General features: G+C 38.1%; 1 protein-coding gene across 1 annotated transcript; it reads left to right on the top strand.

Moving 5' to 3' along the window:
* Positions 1 to 5,246: 5,246 nt before the first annotated feature.
* On the top strand, positions 5,247 to 17,832 carry si:ch73-40i7.2 (FYN-binding protein 1). Its single transcript, XM_039599188.1, has 16 exons — positions 5,247 to 5,269; positions 5,882 to 6,515; positions 7,279 to 7,381; positions 7,849 to 7,904; positions 8,059 to 8,096; positions 8,392 to 8,423; positions 8,913 to 9,012; positions 9,129 to 9,291; positions 11,400 to 11,547; positions 11,671 to 11,687; positions 12,056 to 12,116; positions 12,325 to 12,367; positions 12,531 to 12,693; positions 14,500 to 14,533; positions 16,408 to 16,445; positions 16,564 to 17,832. The coding sequence occupies exons 1-16, from the start codon at positions 5,267 to 5,269 to the stop codon at positions 16,599 to 16,601; spliced, it is 1,671 nt and encodes a 556-aa protein (XP_039455122.1). The 5' UTR covers positions 5,247 to 5,266; the 3' UTR covers positions 16,602 to 17,832.
* Positions 17,833 to 19,276: the final 1,444 nt, after the last annotated feature.

Raw genomic sequence — 19,276 nt, 5'->3', positions numbered from 1 at the left:
CAATGATGGATTAATTAGGGAGTCCTCCACTGAAGCTTACACAATTCTCTTCAGGCACTGTGTGTTTAACTCTGACCATTTCCTCTTGACCACCAAGAGGTTTATGAATAACTAGACTTTTGTAGAAGGAACCTCAGCAGGTATTATTGTAACACTACAGGTCTAACCTCAGTTTCTATGTATCCTCTAACTAGAACAAATGTGCTTTTATAACTGAACCATCTTTAAAACGTTCAACTGTTTTCACACCAATTTACACTTTGTAACACAATATCCACAAAGCGTGACAAGTACAGTTTGGCACAGTCTTTCTAAACAGCGTTTATTGGCTCAGTTTCACAGGGAAAAAAAGGGGAAGTTGAAGAGGAAAAAAAGAAATGTTCATGGTCAAGCGGATGAAAGCAAATTTTATTACAAGGCTGTTGCTGGTTAATGATTCACACTGAACTTTATGGCTACCTATTTTCTAATTTATCCAAATGTTAAGCACCCTAAGGCTTTTTGTTAGACAAAAAAAAAGAGTCATAGATAGGTTATGATAGGTTATGAACTCTTTTAGGAAAGGTTTCTATTCTTCCATCACTTTTCTTGTTTCTTTTTTACTCATCAGCAGGGCGTATTAACCCTGGCCACTCTGATTTTACAGGTTAGTATAATTCTTTCTGAAAAGCTGAACTGGGGATGAAATAAATGAATAAGTTTTATTTATGAATGGTGTGGTCCTAAAACTGGACATCATTGCAGACAATTGGTAATTATTAGGAAAAAACTTGGTTTTAACACTGACCATAAGAATGAAATTTGCAGTCATATATGTATTTTTAACTGTCTTGTTTGTTACAGTAGAGTTACAGTAGTACTGTTTTCTCATTAAGACCTGAGTGCAGCACACCTGCACATACAGTCTGTGGTTTTTAAAATAATCTAGTTAACTGTGTCAGCGTGAGTGTCGGTGTTTGCTCTGCAGCAGGCGCGCGCTGACTGAAAGTGTGCGAGCATGTGAGTGTTTTTTTTTTTCTTTTTTTGTGGTTTGGAGGGAAAGTTTTTTTGTCTGCTTCCTTTGTTCCCTGTAACAAAGGCGATGCCGCCGCCCCGAACTGCGAACGGAGCTTGCAGCTTATTGGTGCAGGAGTGACAGCAGCATGCGTTTCTATGGTAACCGGGTGCAGGATGCTAGCTGAGGTATGGAGGTGTGTGGTTGCGAGCACTTCCTGCTCTTCAGCTACTTTTTGACTTTGCAAAGCTCACAGCCTGAACGAGTGACACTGAGCGGCGGTGTGATTCGTTTATTGTTTTTATTTTGTCAACAGCTGAGATATTCATTCGTCATGTTTCACAGCTTCCCTTTCGATTGTATCTCCCTCACGGTTCTTGTGATGCTGTGAGCATTTTGAAAGCCTGGGTCTCTTGGAAATGAGATTTAAATCTCAATGTGACTTTTCACCTGAATAAATAAAGGATGATGATAATAATAATAATAATAATAATAATAATAATAATAATCTCTAAAACGTTTCTCTCTCTATTTCCGCTTTTACCACCCAGCACTACGCAACCTTTGTCTTGATTTACTTCATAAGGATTAATTTAAAAACCCCAATGTCTAAAAAATATTTTAAATACAAGCTTCACAGAGATGTTAATTATTATCTGTTGTTTCATCCATACAAAACATTTTTAAGAATAACATGACTAAACATAAAACATGCTTAAAATGCATAAAAATCTTGAGGTTATAGAGCAAAAAAGTATATATTTATTTGAATTTTCTTATTTGTTTTTCTTAGAAATATTAATTAAATAATTAATATTAGTTTGCAGTTCTGTCCATTTTCATTTTCAGCCCTTTGGAAATATTCAAATGCAGTGGATGGCTAGTTAAAACTGCCGGTATGATAGCAACCAGCTAGCAGCAGTGCGTTGTGGTTCACAGAGCGATCAGACGGGAAATGACCTCTGAAAAGCTGAATAAGCGTTGGGAGATCCGTGCTCAGTCACCAGCAAAGCAAAGCAAAGCACCCTGCCGTGCACAGATGAAGCACATGCTAGTAACTTCTAGAAACTCGTGCACCAGGATCACAGGTGCAAACATCTCTGTCATCAAGGTGCCTTCCTGCAAGTCATGTGATTGTTTTAGTGAGCTCTGGTTTGGTCTGGCAAGCCCTTGGAAAAACGTGCCAATACCTTCCTCCTCTGTCCCTTGGCTTAAGCCTTTTTGCACCCCTACTTGGTTCATAAACATCTTACACAAAAGGTGAGCAACAACATGTCACATGTTGAAGACAGCCTGCCTTGGTGGGATTGTTCTGTTCACACAGAAAGAGACAACAGTGAGTACAACGTATTTATGTAGTATCCCCAAGTGCTTTACAGAGGTATCAATAAAAACTAGCTTGTGCAAAGTTGATACGAACACACATGTGAAGCATGTTTCAATGGCTCTTCAATGGCATGTGTGACATAATGATGCAAAGCATAAAAAAAGCTGCTCCACCTTAAACAGTTCTGTAAAAAATGAGTAAATAAATAAATAACTGTTTGGACTGTTGTAACCAAGATGAACTTGTACCAGAATGATGAGAAGAGACAAGTATGAAGAAAGGGAGAAACAGATCATGATCCAAAGCACTGTGTGTCAAACAGAACCATAATCTCTGCTCAGCCTCAGCCAAATGCTGCAAAACCAATCAGAAAGCACCTAACTGTGAAAATCGATAATGACCCAAACCAAGCAACAAGAGTTTCTTGAGGCCAATTAAAGGATATTCTTCAATGGCCGAGTAAGTCACATGATCTTCACCCAATAGTGCATGCTTTTCTATTATTGAATACAAAACTGAAAGCAAAGAGACCCTCAAACAAGCAGCAGCTAAAGGCAGGTGCAGTAAAGGACTAGTAGAGCAACTCAAGGGGAAAAAAAAGCATTTGGTGAGCTGTTTTTTCATGCAAGAATTCAAAAGAGTATTTTTTTATATATATGTTTAAATTGATGTTAGTTTTTCACACTAAAATGGGAAGGCTGTACATAAAAGTGAATGTCAATCTCAAACAGCTCATGCTCGATTTGTGTTCCGTCATCAGTTCAGTGACATCTTTGTTGTTTGATTTATAATCCACTGCAGTGGTGTACAGAAGCTACAACTACAATAAAATGTGTCTTTGTCCCAAATGTCACGGAGAGCCCCGTCCTCCTGTTTCTCAGTCTGGTCCCTTCCTCACTCGTCATGCTGACTTTTAAAATACAAAGACGAAATGAAAGCCTCAGCTTACAGCTTCAAGATGGGGCATTAATCAGTGAGTGACGCTGTAATGATCAGGCTATGAGCAATTTACTTTTTGTTTTTCTTATTGTTGTCAGAGCGATTAACAACATTAGTTTAACGATTAGTTTACACAGCACACGTTTAACTAGCAGAAGTTCCCTCAGATCTGCAGAAGAGACGTTCAAAGTTGTCTGTTCTGCAGATCTTGAGGTACAGTTTCCAAGAAGAAGTAAGTAGCTCCCTTCATGACTGCCTTATTCAATGCAGGTGTCACGCATGACATCACATCCCGTGTTTGTAGCACTAAATGTCTGATTAATGCTTGATAGTACATCAGTGTGACAAGATCTACTAAAAATGATTGAAAAACAGCATTGGAGAAAAATATTCTGAAGTTTACGGAGTTTTTTCTTACTCGGTAGAAGCCCTTAGTGCAGCCAGCAGTGTCTTGATATGTCTCAGTATGTCTTGGCTTTACTCTTAGGGAGCAGTGAGGTCATCCACCTTTATAAATAGTCTACTTCCAGCTTGCTAGAGAACATGTGAAATACTCTAAACTGAATTGAATGAAGTGATGCAGCAGAGTAATTTAGGATTTCCAACTCTTCGTTTTGAAAATGGATATTCACCAGCACACATAAAAAAAACGTTTACACCGATACATCCCCAGCAGGTTATGTGAGGTCATGTGGCCCGCTGCATGTGCAGCAAACGAGGCTGAGAACTAAAGCTTTTGGAGTAACGGTGGACTCACTCCCATTCAACTCCCACTAAAAACTTTGTTGTTGTGAAGCACTTTGTAATATTTATCTAAAAAGTCATAACTTAATTTGTACTTACTTAGAATAGCTGCAAGATGTGCAGGTTAGGTCTCAATACATCACAATTAAAATGACTTTAACCAGTAATGTGTTTGAGGAAGTGTTGATCCAAACGAATCTGCTCTGATTATGCTGCCATGATTGTCATAATAGGTTATTTTGCATCACTGCAGGGAAACAAACAGATTACAAATATGGACAAAACAAAGTGCTGGTATCAGACCTGTTTTTGGCATTGATAACTTTAAACAACTTTACTTCCATGGCGCCTTTTAAAATGCACAGTTGCAAATTGGTTCACAGTTTTGATCTGAACCAGTCCTATCCTATTTTCAGTCATTCGCAAAGCATTTGGTATCAACCAAAGCCAAAGGTTTATCCAACCCCCGGGCCTCGGACCGGTACCGGTCCGTGAGTCGTTTGGTACCGGGCCGCGAGAGTTGAGGCTCAGGTGTGAAATGTATGGTTTTCAGGGTTTTTATCGGTTTTCAGCGTTATTTTGTTATCGTTTTTATCGTTAACTCGGTTTTCCTGGGTCTTTTCACGTGTGTTATGAATAAATCTTGTTTTTTTCGGTACCGGTACTAGTTTTATTTTGTTGTATTTATCCGCGACACCTTAAAGGCCGGTCCATGAAAATATTGTCGGGCATAAACCGGTCCATGGCGCAAAAAAGGTTGGGGACCGCTGGTTTAAAACACATCACAGATTCAGTCGACCTGATTCTCAGGGGTCGGCTATTCCAAAGTTTAGGCTTTGATACCTTAAAAACCTGGATTTCAAAAAACAAAAAGTCCTGATCAAAGAAACAGAACGAAAACTGCTAGAACGAGGTCTCAGCAGGGTTTATACGTGATGAACGACATCTTAAAACGACCTCTAGTTCATGCAGGGAAGCAAGAATATGGGTGATGTGGTGTTTAGCTGCTGCGTCTAAACCAACCAGAGGACTTAGAAATACGCATGAACTGTGAGTTCAAATAATCGAGATGGGAGAAAATAAAAGTTCTAACTTGTTAAATGACAGCAGAGGTTTGATTTGTGCTTCTTAGATGAAACAAACAAGACTGGGTGAGCTCGCAGATGACGTTCAAAATTTAAATTCTTGTCAAAGATTTCAAGGAGGTGATTTGAGGTCGCCGGAGAAGCTAAACACGGCCAAACACAACAAGTTCAGCTGAGATGGTAAAACTGAGGATTATTAATGGTGAAGCACTGAGGCACTACTGTTTATCTTCAATATAGCTGAAGTACAAATTAATGAGCCTGTTAAGATGACCCGAGGGTAAGAAGTAAAATACAACTGGTCCCAGGGTTGAGGCCTCAGTGCATAACATTATGTTTCATTAGAAGATCCTTTCATTTAGCGTATTTCTCAGGAGTGACAAGATTTTTGTTTTCACCCTGTGTTTACTTTCACCAAAAATCTCGGCAAACAAAACTTGAGCTCACATGCTTTTTAAAAATACATTTGTGCTGATCTAATTTTTTTGATTATTATTCTTGACTAACATCTAATAATAATTACTTCTCACATCATTTGGATCTTTGGTGTTCAGAGTTCACTGAGAAGTTTCAAGTGCTGCAAAGAGAGCTATCATTTCTGTGAACATCAAAACAAACCAGGAAACAGTGTTGTTGCACGCTGCATTCTCACTTTGTAAAGATAGCGTAGGGTTTTGATGTGTGTGTGTTTGTGTGCGTGGGGGGCATGCCTTGCTCTGTGCTCCGCTGCTAACTTCCTGCTTTACAAGCAGAGCTGCTGCAGTTGAGATTCTGCTCTTGTGTTGTTTTCAGGGGGACAGCGTTGATGTCAAGGCTCTGAGAGCCAAGTTCAACAGCAAATCCAGCACCTCGGATACCAGCAGCCGGGATAGCGGTTCGCCGAAATCTCCTCGACCTGGGTTTGGGAGAGCCATTCTTCCAGTGGCAGAGAGCGAGCTGACACAGAGACTCTCACCCACGATTCCTCCTCATCTGGCTGGCCCAGGCCCGGTGAGGCTCCCGAGAATTGAGCCGATGGCGGCTTCGATCCCTCCCAGACCGGGTTCGTTCCCTCGACCGCCTGCCTATGCTGGACTCAGAGCCCCCATTCAGCCAACAGATGCTACCAAAGTTAAGCAGACGGGGGAGATGCTACAGAACATGATGCTGAGGCATCAGAGGCCCCCGGTCCCCCAGGTAGCCCAGGTACCCCGACTAGGAGCTGGAAGCCCAGCTCCTGTTCCACCTCCCACCTCTACCCCTCTTCCACTCAGACAGCAGCCTCGACAGAGGAGCGCGGGGGAAGTGACACCACTGAGGAGGCCTCTGCCCCCTGAAGGACCGATGCCCGTGAAACCTAAAAGACCTCCGACTGTCAACTTGGAGCCATTTCGGAGGAACAGGAGAGGGCTTCCTCCTGCTCTTCCTGCCCCGAGGACGAGTGATGGTAAGTCTGTCTGGCTCAAGTGTTCAAGTCCCTTAATAAACTATGCCGCCACATTAAGTTAACACAGTAAGTGAGACCATTTTGACTTGTTTGTGTCTGCTGTACCATGACAGTGGCTGGTGTATAGTTTATCTCTTGACTGAACTCACAGAATACAAATAATAAAATTAATGATGACTAACTTCCTTTTAGCTGCTCAGTTTACGTTGACCTGATGTTCTTCATGCTGCCTCCCTGTCACGCCGTCATGTCCTGTCACAGAGATGGACAGAAACATAACCATGTCTTTAATTTTACTGCTACGATGGCTCAAAATGTCAGAATTGTCCAAATTAAGTCTAAAAGTGACAACTGCAATCTGTGGTTAGGTTCATCTCCGAACATAAAACTTTCATCAAGCGTTAAGTCTCATTTATTGGAAAATTTGAAAGTCGGAATATCACCGACAGCAGATCAAATACCTGGAGAGGAGGAGAGCCTTTTAAAAATAATCTGTTCTTATATCTTGTAATGAGAAAGATTCTAACACTCACAGTCCTCATTGTGCTTTGTCAGTGACAAAAAATTTGCTTAAAAACTTGATTCGTCCAACCACTTTAACGGAAAAAGCAGAACACTCATACAGAGCACCAAACATCACATGCGTAAAGCAGTCATTTCTGCTGTCTGTGTGATTGCCCCTTGTGGGATCTCACTTCTTTCATCCATTTCATTTTGTCGTAACGTCATTGTGCAAAGACTTTCTCTCTGCTACTCTTTGTAGGCTCAGGAAGCAGAAGGATGTCTTTACCGGCAGTGGTCAGTCCTCCAAAACCTCCACAACGCTCTGACAAACCCAACAGACTGCAGCGGCAGATTGCCTCTGCGTAAGTATTTGGGTTAACGCGACGATGGTGTGAAGCCCTGTTATGTCAGGTTTTGAGCCTCTTATGTAAGAGGCCCAGTACTGCTGTACTGATGCAAAGGAAACTGTGTGAAACTCTTAGTGTTTTAAACCAAGTATTATAGGACACCTTAGTTTCAGCTTTCAAATGACTTCATTTACATCTAGTGCGGGCGAGTGATGCTGAAGAATTACGAAGCAGAGGGTTTACCGCTGCTGCAGTCGTGACTAGAGATTAGAAAATATCTAAGAGGATTCGCTTGTTGGACAGCAACGCTGTTTCTTAAAACGCATTTTAAACACACCTAAGTATACTTTTAAAGAAAAGCCTTCTTGACCAGATGATGGTTTTAACAGTCAAATTAAGCTTTTGCCTACTGAGTGAATACAGATGTAACAAAGCACTTGCTGACCAGTGATTAGAGAAACATCTCTGTTTGTCGATTTCAGAGACCTGGACGAAGACGAACAGGATCCCTATGACGATATCGACATTGACAAAAATGGTGAAGGCTTGTTTTGTTCTTGAAGCTTCCCTGACATGCTACACTGTCTGAGCTATAGTTACTGCTTGGTATTTTTAACATTGTGTTTTCTATTAGAGGACACGCCCTGTTTTCACATATCGGTTTATAATCTATATTTTACTTTACTTTACAGAGAACTGCAGCGATCACAGTTCACAGTGTGTTGATGGGGTGAGTAAAGAAAAGCAAAAACGAAAAATTTAGCAGCGTGGAAGTCTCACTTTGCAAGAACGTAGTGCACATTTCCCTGTTAATAGACTAGGTTTAAAACCCGCATTGCACTCTTAGAAAATAATAAGGCACAAAAAATAAACAGCTCTGATAATTTTTTGATTTAAGCTTTGAAAATCTACAAAAAGGCATTACTTTATCAGAAGTAATCAGAAGTGCCGCTTTTATCTAATAATCCCGTACAAGATGACTTGTCTGCTCTTTACGGGTACAATTAAAAGCTTTTCTCTTGCAGGATGATGACGAGGTGTATGAGATGATTGATGAGTAAGTATGAATGTTCTGCCTTCCCCATTAAACCACTGAGTCTCTATTTAATAGAAATGTGGCTGCAGCTGCATGAACAGAAAGCAGTATACAGTTTCTATTGTTTCTGTTGCTGCTTCTGTTATTTTTGTACCTCATAAGTGATGTGTGGTGCAGTATTTAAGTTACAGTGCAACAAATGGTACCTTGGTACGATATCTACATCTTTATTTATCGTTTACTATAAAAAGTAAGTCACACTCATTTCCTGTGATTCAACATACAGAATTTCCTGTTAAAGCAAAACATTGTGACAGAATTCAGGCAAGGTCTGTCGAAATGTGGGAAGACAGAAAAACTTGAAAAACTTTTTGCGTAAAACGCTTATATGTGAAACATTTATCTGCCGGGAAAACGAACAATAAAGGCATCTAAATCAAAATCTGTGAAGGGGGAATTCTATTAAAAGGTGGCGGGCCTTCGTTTGTTTATTTGATTCTTCTCTTATAGGGAGCAGGAGAAAGCGACCATGAAAGAAATAAAGAAGCAACAGGAGAAGGACATGAAAGAGATTCAGAAAAAAATGAATGAGCTCAAGAAAAAATTTCAGGTAAAGACACGGAGAGAGAAAAGATGACTTTTAAGTTAGCCTGAATGGTTAATGGTTAAGTTATCCTGAACCGCCTCATCCCTTTGGTGTAAATGTTATCTCTTCCCCCCATGCAGTTACAAGGCGAGATAGAGGTTATTCACACCGCCAAAGTCCGGTACGACTGGAATGGGGAAGGGAAACTGGACCTGAGCGTGCACCAGGGGGACAGCGTGGAGATCCTCCGTGTGACGGGTAACCCGGGAGGCAGATGGTTGGCACGCACTTTGAATGGAAACTGTAAGTTTACATTTCAGTCAATCACATAAAGAAAGCCTTTGAATAAATTGACTTGTACTCAAATATCAAAAGAAAAAAGAAAACAAACAAAGTAGAGACTTCTGCATCAAAGTTTTCCATCTGAAACACTGCTTATTGTCGTTGGTGGTGATATTATCGTAGCTGTGGTTCAGGAGATGAAGCAAGGCGTCTACCAATCGGAAGGCTTGATGGTTTGATCTCTGGCTCCTCCAGTCTGCATATCAAAGTATCCTGGTGCAAGATACTGTACTCTAATGCATCCACCAGAGTGTGTGTGTGAGAATTAGGCAATAATTAGGCTAAAGGTATGAAGGTGTGTGTGACTGGGTAAATGAGTCGCTTGGTGAGGACCTTGGTGAGGACCTCTTGGCGTCGTGTTTTAGCAAAGGTCCCCCTTTCAGTTTCTTCCTACTGATTTAATATTTTTTTCCATTTGTTACTCAAAAAAGCAAAGTAATGCCAGTAACTGACAAATCAAAACTCAAATAATGCAGCTTTCACACTTTTTTCCCCTAAAGTCGTTAAGTACTTCCTTCTGTAAGATATTTTTTTCTGTTCCTTACTTCCTCAAAGGGCTCTGGCAACATCTTTTCACTTTACTTATTTATTTTACTTTGTCTTCAAAAATATAAAGTATCTGCATCTGAGCTTTTGAGACCATAACGTCTCGTTGAGACGTTTCGTTGACTCCTCTGTCTAGCATGTCATAGCAAGAATAGAGGAAAAAGCATCACAAAGTTACAATGTAGACAAAATGCAGTTAGTGTGACTGAACTTTAGCACATTGTTGTGTAAGTGTGATTATGGAGCATGAAAGTGATGCTGTTGCTCCCTCGGAACGGATTTATTTAACAATAGTTGAACTCTCATATGGAACTGAGAAACAACTGCTTCCTATGTTAATGTTAGAAATGCATACTCTGGATATAAATATACATTCACTGCTCACTTTGTTAGCTACCCCTTTGGATGCACCTGTGACCTTAGAATATCTTTAATTCTTGATAAAAATTCAGCATAAATTCAACACAACTCCTTGGAGATTTTGGTGCAGCTGCTCTAGATATGTAGCTGTGCATCTGTAATGTCTCCCATTCAATCACATCCCAAAGGTGCTCTACTGGATTGACATCTACTGACTGTGGAATTTATCTGAATACAATGAACTAATTGTCATATTTGGTGATGATTTGAGTTTTGTGACTTGTTCCTGCTGGAAGCACCAAAGAATACTCAGTTGGTACTCAAGATCCCAAACTGTGCCCCCACCACAAAGAGAAGCCTGAGCCATTGATACAATCGATCCATGCTTTCAATCAAACTCACAAGCGTTACCTCCACCACCCCCGGACCCACCACAGGTCTTTAATATGGACTCCAACAACAGAGACAGGTGCAGGATAAGAGATTGCTAATTCTGCTGCAGCTTCACATCTGTTCAGTTGAATTTCATTTTCAGTTTTACTCACGTCTCTTCCAACTAAACCCTTGTTTGTATGTTTCCCAAATTCTGATTCTACCACCATAACGTGGCAGCAGACATCAGGACTCATCATCAGACCAGACTTTTATGCAATCTTCTATTGCTCAGTTTTGGTGAGCTCATGTTAATTGTGGACACCTTTCCTGTTCTTAGCTGACAGGAGTGCTACTTCTGCTACTGTACCCCATGTGCTTCAAGGTTTAACACATTGTGTTGAAAGATGCTCTTCTGCATACTCTGATTGTAATAAGTGGTTATTTCAGTGACTGTCTGGCTATTCCCCTCTGACCTCAAAAAGGCATTCTCACCCAGAGGACTGCCATTCACTGGATATTTTCTCTTTTTTGGACCACTATCTGGGAAAATCCTGGCACCAACAACCATGCCATATTCAAAGTCACTTAATTCATCTTTCTTCTAGGATTCTGTGCTGTGGCTATTTAGCATAAATCTAGTTTTAAGTAATAAAATAAGTAATAATCATCTAATATACAGATCAGATTCTGGGTATTAGATGATTATGTGTGGCTAATGCGTATCACATAATCATGAAATGTCACAATCAAGTCACAGTGCTTAATTTTGTTGTTGCACTTCTCTGCAGATGGATACATCAACAACTCGTGTGTGGATATTGACTATGAAGCAGTGAAGATCAAACACGGGTACAAAAAATCAAACTCACAAGCGTTACCTCCACCACCCCCGGACCCACCACAGGTCTTTAATATGGACTCCAACAACAGAGACAGGTGCAGGATAAGAGATTGCTAATTCTGCTGCAGCTTCACATCTGTTCAGTTGAATTTCATTTTCAGTTTTACTCACGTCTCTTCCAACTAAACCCTTGTTTGTATGTTTCCTCTAACTTGCAGCTTGATTCAAGATGAGGGTAAGTGACTGCAGACCACAATGAAGTGGAAATAACAATCTATACCAAGTTAAGATGATATAAAAATACAAAAGGATTTTTCTTTTGTATTTTTCTCTAGTGGAAAAAATGTACAAGGATATATTTGGTACCTAATTTGTCTTTTCTAGAACATTTCTATGAGTTGAGCTACTTGGCAATCTTGCAGTATGCAAGTGATAGCTATGTACTTTTTTTTTATTTTTAGTTTTAATGACAAATATTTGAAACAGTTTCTTTCATCAGATAATATTTATTATTATTTCTTATTATGTATCGTTTATTATTTACTATTATTTACTCCTTTTAGCATCCGTTTTATGGTCGTTTTTTTCTTTTTTGGTTCTCAGATGACTATGATGATGTCCAACCACTACCTGAAGATTTCCCACCTCCGCCACCTGAAATCAGGTATCAGTTAACCCCTAATTAATTTGAAGAAGGCTGAGATATTGATGACTAAGTATTTGTGAATTTTCATTGTAAAATGAACTTTTACTTTTGCAGATCTAGTCACTGGTGATGCCAGATGAGGTTAAAGAAAAACAAAAATTAACAATGAGAAAATTGTTAATGAATTCATTTGTGATTAAATGTTATACCATATTATATTTTTCAGCATAGACCCCAAAGTGGAGAAGGATTTGAAAAAAAAATTTAAGGTAAACCTTTTTAAAAACTTTACATCAGATGATTTAGTTCAGTGGATAAAGCAGAGTGTCGTCTGCATAGCAATCAATTCAGATGTTTGTTTGTTTTTTACTCATGCAATGGGAATCGCCCTTTTCATTTTTTTAAAATGTGACCACTGTGACTGTTTCCCAGTATGATGGACCACTCAGGGTGCTGCACACCATGTTGGTGGACCCTAACTCCATCATAAAGAAACCAGGAGCAAAAGATCTGCCTGTAACACAGGGAGAGGTTGTGGATGTCATCCAGCTCACCAACAGCAAGAAAGCTCTGTGTCGCAACAAGTTTGGGAAATGTATGTAAAAAAACAGCATCTCATTCACTTGTGTTATTTTAATCTGTAGTATTTGCATTATTTGCAGTTCATTGGTTTTAGAAAACAAGAAGTACTGTGGAATTTTGTTTGTTTGTCTTTTTTTAAATATAGGATGTTATGAGCTTTTCTTACTGTTCTCTTCATATGTCGTGCATTGCAGCCTCTGGAAAAAGACAAAACTTTCCTGTAAAAGATGTACGCATCTTCCAAATCTTTCGTAGAAGAGGCTTTGCAATTAAAACATTTCAGCCATTTGTATGTTTATGTGTTTGAACATGGCCCAGATGTAGTCAATGGTGATTTAAAGACAATATTAAAAACAAAGATTAGACAAGAAACTGCTATGAAGATAAAAAAAATTAAGAGCATGTTTAAAAACAAAACAAAACAGTGCAATCATCCAAATATTAATTAACTAAATGAAAATGACCCGACATTAAAGCCAAATAAAATATTATTTTATTTCTAGTAATAATAAACGAGGATGTCATAAATGTCACACTGTTTTAGTTTATTACTTTATTATTTATAATTATTATAAAATTCCACCTTGTTTGGCTACAGCAGAGTATTTGCTGAATATGTTGATCTGCTGCTTCTTGATGAAAAATCAGGCAATTTACATTTCTTCCTATATCGTTTCTTGTTGGTTAAACCTGACCCAAATATTACCATAAAACTTAAGATATTTCAATAAAACACAAATTTGTGCCACAAAAAGATAAACCCAAGAGAACAACAAAGTTAGAAGAATTTACCTTTATAAGCCTTTATAAAAACCGTTTTCAGGGTTGGGGCCTGTCCAAACTGCCATAGGGTGAGAGGTGGGGTATACCCTGGACAGGTCACCAGCCTCTATATAATTAATTAAATCAATTATTGGCATTAAAAAGTAATAATTCATTTCATCTGCATTGATGTTTGATGAAAATCTTTAAATCATAGTGTCACAGTCACAGCAAAGAGGGATCCAAATGCAGGATATGGAGACAAAGTAAATAAAACCTGTTAATTAGACTGACCGTAGATGTCTATGGACAAAAGAAGCAAAATTTACAGTCACACATAAAAAACAGCTCTAAAACTCTTAAACAGACACATGAAGCACACAATTGTAACAAAAAAAAGAAAAGACACTGACAATGACTGAAGGCTGAATGATGACTAAAGCACTGAAGACTAGTGCTTTATATGCACTGATGAGGTAATCAGGGAGAATGGAAACACTAGGGTAACAAAACACAGCTGAAGCTAATCAAGGTAATGACAAAGAAAGAAAAATGAAATATAAGACACAAGAGACAAATGTCAACCAAAATAAAAGAGGAAGTGTTATTACACAGAGACAAGGGCTTGACAACATGATACAAGAAGATACAGTCCCAGGGAGGATGAACTAATATATGCCAATACATGAATGAACTCCACAGAGAACAATCCTTCTAACCTAAGTAAAGATGTACTGGTGGACTTGACCTTGATTTTGAGGTCAGGTCACTGGGATTTGAACTCGTCTGAGATTTTTAGTAGCTACACCTATGGTATAAATTTGAAACTTCTACGTCAGCTCGGTCTCAAGTTATCACATTCTCATCACCTGCCAGCGCAGCAGGGCAGCAATACCCCATCAGCCTTTTAAGTCTTTATGGAGTAATAAAGACACAACACAGATAATTTTTGTGTAGTGATTGATAATTATCAGACAATAACTCAGAAAGTATTTCAATATTTCAAATAATGATGTAATAAATAGTGATAATTTCTGTGCTGTCTCCTATTTCACAGTTGGTTATGTGTCCAGATCTCTTCTTCTTCCAATGTAAGTGAATCCTTCTGACTTCATATGTGACTGACTATATCAATGTACTTCCTTAAAGTCTAAAGAAGTAATAAATCACGCTAAATGTGTGTTATTTGAAGATTGTCAAAGATAAAGCTTAGTGTATGTAATGTATAATATAAGGGTCATTGATGTGCACATCCTTATGTCCGAGTGCATGATACTGTTTAAAAAGATCTGTGTAAACTAATTTGGCCTGTTCATTGGTTCTAGGAATTTATTATATAAATTACCATCTTTTAAATTAAAACTAATACTAATCTAGTAGACAGTGGGTTTAAATAACATTAATTTAATTTAATTGCATTTTTTGCACTTTTTTCATGACATATAGGTTTTGCCGCCTGAGTTTTGCAAATATTTTCATTTTATACAGGCTGTTACTTGAACACCTGTATTGAAGGACAAAGGGAGTAGACATTTTATAACTAAACATATTCCTAGTTTTACATTGGTTGCCCCTCTGACCTGGCAAGTATATTTGCATGTATACTAGATGTATGAGCACACCCACTGTCTCTGTGCATGAGAAGCAATGTGTAAGCTAGGACTGTGAAGTTTTTTCATCACAACATGCAGAACAGGAAATAGAAGCCAGTTAAGTGGAATTCAGATACACACAAATGTGCATAACCATCTAAAGGTTTGATTTCTTCAACTATTTACTGATGATTTATATAATTATTAATATATTGCTAAAAGTGCATGAAACTGTACCTCTCCTTTCTTTATCTTTATGTTATTATGGGTCCTATTAATAGGTTGAGACAGATTCTACAACATTAGGCAGTCGATCACAGTAACAAATAAGATTGTTAATGGGGGAAAGAATAATATCCTCTGGAAGGGGAGAACTCACTTAAAGTGTAGAGTGCCTGTCTAGATGAACTGATGTTTCCCTTCCCACAGCTTCAGCAGCTTCCACAATGCTTATTATCCACAGTAGACTTCAGGCATTGTCTTTTTGCCCCGACTCAGGCTCCTCTGAGCTTTCACCTTTCTTTTATTCTTCAGACCATTTCTGTGTTTATGAAATAGGAATACATAAGAATGAGGATCATTTTATCACATTAAATCGTTTTGTTCTCAAGCAAGACCCAAGATGAAAAATCAAAAATAACCATTAACCATTGTAACCAAAGTTACTACAGTTTTCTATTTTCTAATTTGTTTTTATTTTATTTCTTTATTTATTTTTTAATTTCAAGTTGTTTTTTTTTTAAAAATTCAGTCTAGCTTCAGTTCATTTCAGGAGCCAGTTTGCTTGTTTCAGTTAAGTTTCAATTGCTTAAAATGTTTAGTTTTACTTCAGTTTTTATTAGTTTCAGTGTTCGTTTTAGTCCTTTATTTAGTGTTTCTGGAGGACAGAAGCAAGAGACAGGAAACACACAAAAATCCAATACACACAAACTGCCGCTCAAATCCTCATCAAATGCTAATAATACATTTTACAAAATGTTCAAGTACAAAACTAAAGATACTTGCTTTATGTTTTTGTTTTATTTTAGCTTTAACGTTTTTCTGAAAGTCTAGTTTTTATTTTTATTTTAGTTGAATAAAATGTTTTTTCACATGTAGTCTTAGTGAAAATGTCTTTTACAAATCTTATCTAAATATCTTTTTGTTTATGTTAATGTTTTTGTCTGGGCCTCAGAAGCATATATTATTATTGAAAATGTATTCATGTATTAATAAACTAACATTAAAACTGAAATGATGCACTCAGTTACAAAGAATATGCACGTCACAGCAACGGCTCGTATATAACCATCTTTTCTGCTTTTAACTAGTTTAGTTTAAACCTTGTTGATGAAGCTTATGCAATATCACAAATTCCAAATATTCTTTTGCAGGGAACAAGACATTTATGACGACGTCGACTATGCAGATGGTAAGTTTCCGTTTTTATACTCTGCAGTAAAATCCAGTCAGACTGAGCTTTTGTCATTTGTAATTGAAGTACAAGTATTTAGGCTCACTCTTGCATTTTTATCTCTGTTTTGTTTCAGATGTCTACGACAACGATTCTCTACAAAATGATTATTAAAGCGTATCAAACTAAACATACAAGAGAGTAAAGGAAACAAACAAACCAAACATTTTTTAGCTTTATCGAACTATAACCAAAAACTGGATGCTAGAAAATCAAGTAAAGACAGAATCTGTCTGGATACAGATGCTTTATTTGATTGCACAAACTGCAGAAATGTGTTGAAAAGTCACAGGTTCGTAGAGTTTATGTAGATTTGTTTGTGCTAAGCTGTATAAAAGCTCAAACTTCAACTGTGTAACTATTCAAACTGACAAAATCAAACAATATATCAAACTTAAATATAAATATAATAATTTATAAGGACCTGGTTTTTTTGTCCACAAAAGGTCACTCATAATAAGACTGTGTAAACAAACTTACTGTAATCCTTCACTCACCTGCCACTTTATTACCTGCTCAACGGCTCATTAATGCAAATATCCAATCACATGGCAGCAGTTTAATGCATTTGGGCATTGAGACATGGTCAAGGCGTGTATAACTGATCAAACTGAGCACCAGAATGGGGGACAAAGGTGCTGTAAGAGACTTTCAAAGTAGCATCATTGTTGTTGGTGTTTCTTGGGCTGGTCTGAGTATTTCAGAAACTGCTAACAGGTAACTGCTGGGATTTTCCCATGCCAACCATCTCTAGGGTTTACAGAGAAGGATCCAAAATTGAGAAAATATCCAGTGAGCAGCTGTTCTCTGGGTCAAAATGCCTTGTTGATGTCAGAGGTCAGAAGATTGGAAAGAACTGGAAACCAAAATCAGGCAAAATGGGCAAAATGATTGTTTGGTCCAATGGGTGTCTTCCACTGTGACATTCAGAATTTGGAGTAAACAACATGAAAGCATGGATCCACCTTCCTTGTATCAACACGTGATGTCACAAAGCTCACTTTACTCAAATGGCCTCCACAGTCACCAGATCTCAGTCCTGTTCACGGAAGATTCACATCATGGATGTGCAGCCCACAAAATCTGCAGCTGCTGTGTGACACTTGAATCTCTGCTATAAAGAATTAAAGTGGTTTTAAAAACAAATTGTGGGCTGGAACCTTATATGTGTAATGTATACCTAATAAAGTGGCCGGTGAGTGTAAGTGCACACAGATGTACCATTTGTCAAGGGTCAACAAACTCATCACTGTTTGTCAAAGTGCTTGTATAGAAAATAAATACACTATTACTGTTGATGTGTGTATTTTTCACTCTCTGAGATAATTTAAATAAAATAGTTTTTATCTGATGATTGAGTGTTTTGTTTTGTTTGTTTCTTAATAAAAAATAAAAACAGAGCTCAGCCAAAGAAATTATTTCAGTATGTTTGGTCAAATGGGAGTTAAAGTCCTTTCCTGCTGTGGTAAAGTTGATTTTCTAGAAAGACTGAGAGGTTTGCCATCACTAAGGTGAGGACAGCTACACATTATCTGTCTGGGTGGGTTTACATCAAAGCTGAAATAACTCAGCAGTTCTATTCAATTCAATTCAGTTTTATTTATACAGCTCCAAATAACAGCAACAGTCTCAATGCTCTTTATATTGTTAGGTAGACCCTACAATAACACATACAGAGAAAAACCCAACAATCATGTGACCCCCTATGAGCAAACACTTTGTTGACAGTGGGAAGGAAAAACTCCCTTTTAACAGGAAGAAACCTCCGGCAGAACCAGGCTCAGGGAGGGGCGGGGCCATCTGCTGCGACCGGTTGGGGTGAGAGAAGGAAGACAGGATAAAAGACATGCTGTGGAAGAGAGCCAGAGATTAATAACAAGTATGATTCAATACAGACAGGTCTATTAACACATAGTGAGTGAAGAAGAAGCACCCGGTGCATCATGGGAATCCCCCAGCAGCCTACGCTTATATTGCAGTATAACTAAGGGAGGATTCATGGTCACCTGATCCAGCCCTAACTATATGCTTTAGCAAAAGTTTTAAGCCTAATCTTAAAAGTAGAGGAAGTGTCTGTCTCTAGAATCCAAACTGGAAGCTGGTTCCATAGAAGAGGGACCTGAAAACTGAAGGCTCTGCCTCCCATTCTACTTTTAAATACTCTAGGAACAACGCACAGGCCTTTGTTTCTGTTTCCATCTTGTGGTGAAACCTCTCACCTGCATCCTGCAGAACACTCGAGAAGCGCTGTGCAGACAGAATAAGGTTTATGTCCATCTCATCTAAAATTATTTTCCTTTCGTCCACAGTCATAAACCATAAATATTTATAGATGTTTGCTTTTTATTAAGAAATGCTTAGCTTGTACTGGTACTTATTTATTCTTATTTATTAAACCCTCTTTATGCAACAATATTCATAATGCTGAAAAAACCCAAATATGAAACTATATTTGAAGTCATTGAAGTTCTTCCAAAACTGATGTAAAGCTCATTATTTATGTCAACAATGTATGTGTTTAAGAAGAGACACTGTAGAAAACAACAATAATATTCAAAATGTCCAAATACTTACAGTCTGGGCTGCATATTTTTTAGTTAGTTTTTAATTTATCTGTCCAAATGCTTCTACCTGTAGCTCTCATTTATTCATATTTTATTATCATTTTGTTGGTGCTGGTTGAGACAGAGTAATGTGGAAAGCCCAGTCACAATAAACATACAAACAAATCCCTCCTCATGCTCTTAAATTATTTAGATACAGTGCTTTAAAAATGTATTAAACAGCTT

The sequence above is a fragment of the Oreochromis aureus genome, linkage group 15, assembly GCF_013358895.1.
Source record: "Oreochromis aureus strain Israel breed Guangdong linkage group 15, ZZ_aureus, whole genome shotgun sequence".
In the NCBI taxonomy this organism is placed as follows: Eukaryota; Metazoa; Chordata; class Actinopteri; order Cichliformes; family Cichlidae; genus Oreochromis; species Oreochromis aureus.
Note: the sequence above shows the minus strand (reverse complement) of the source record. Positions and strands in the feature narration are given on the sequence as shown.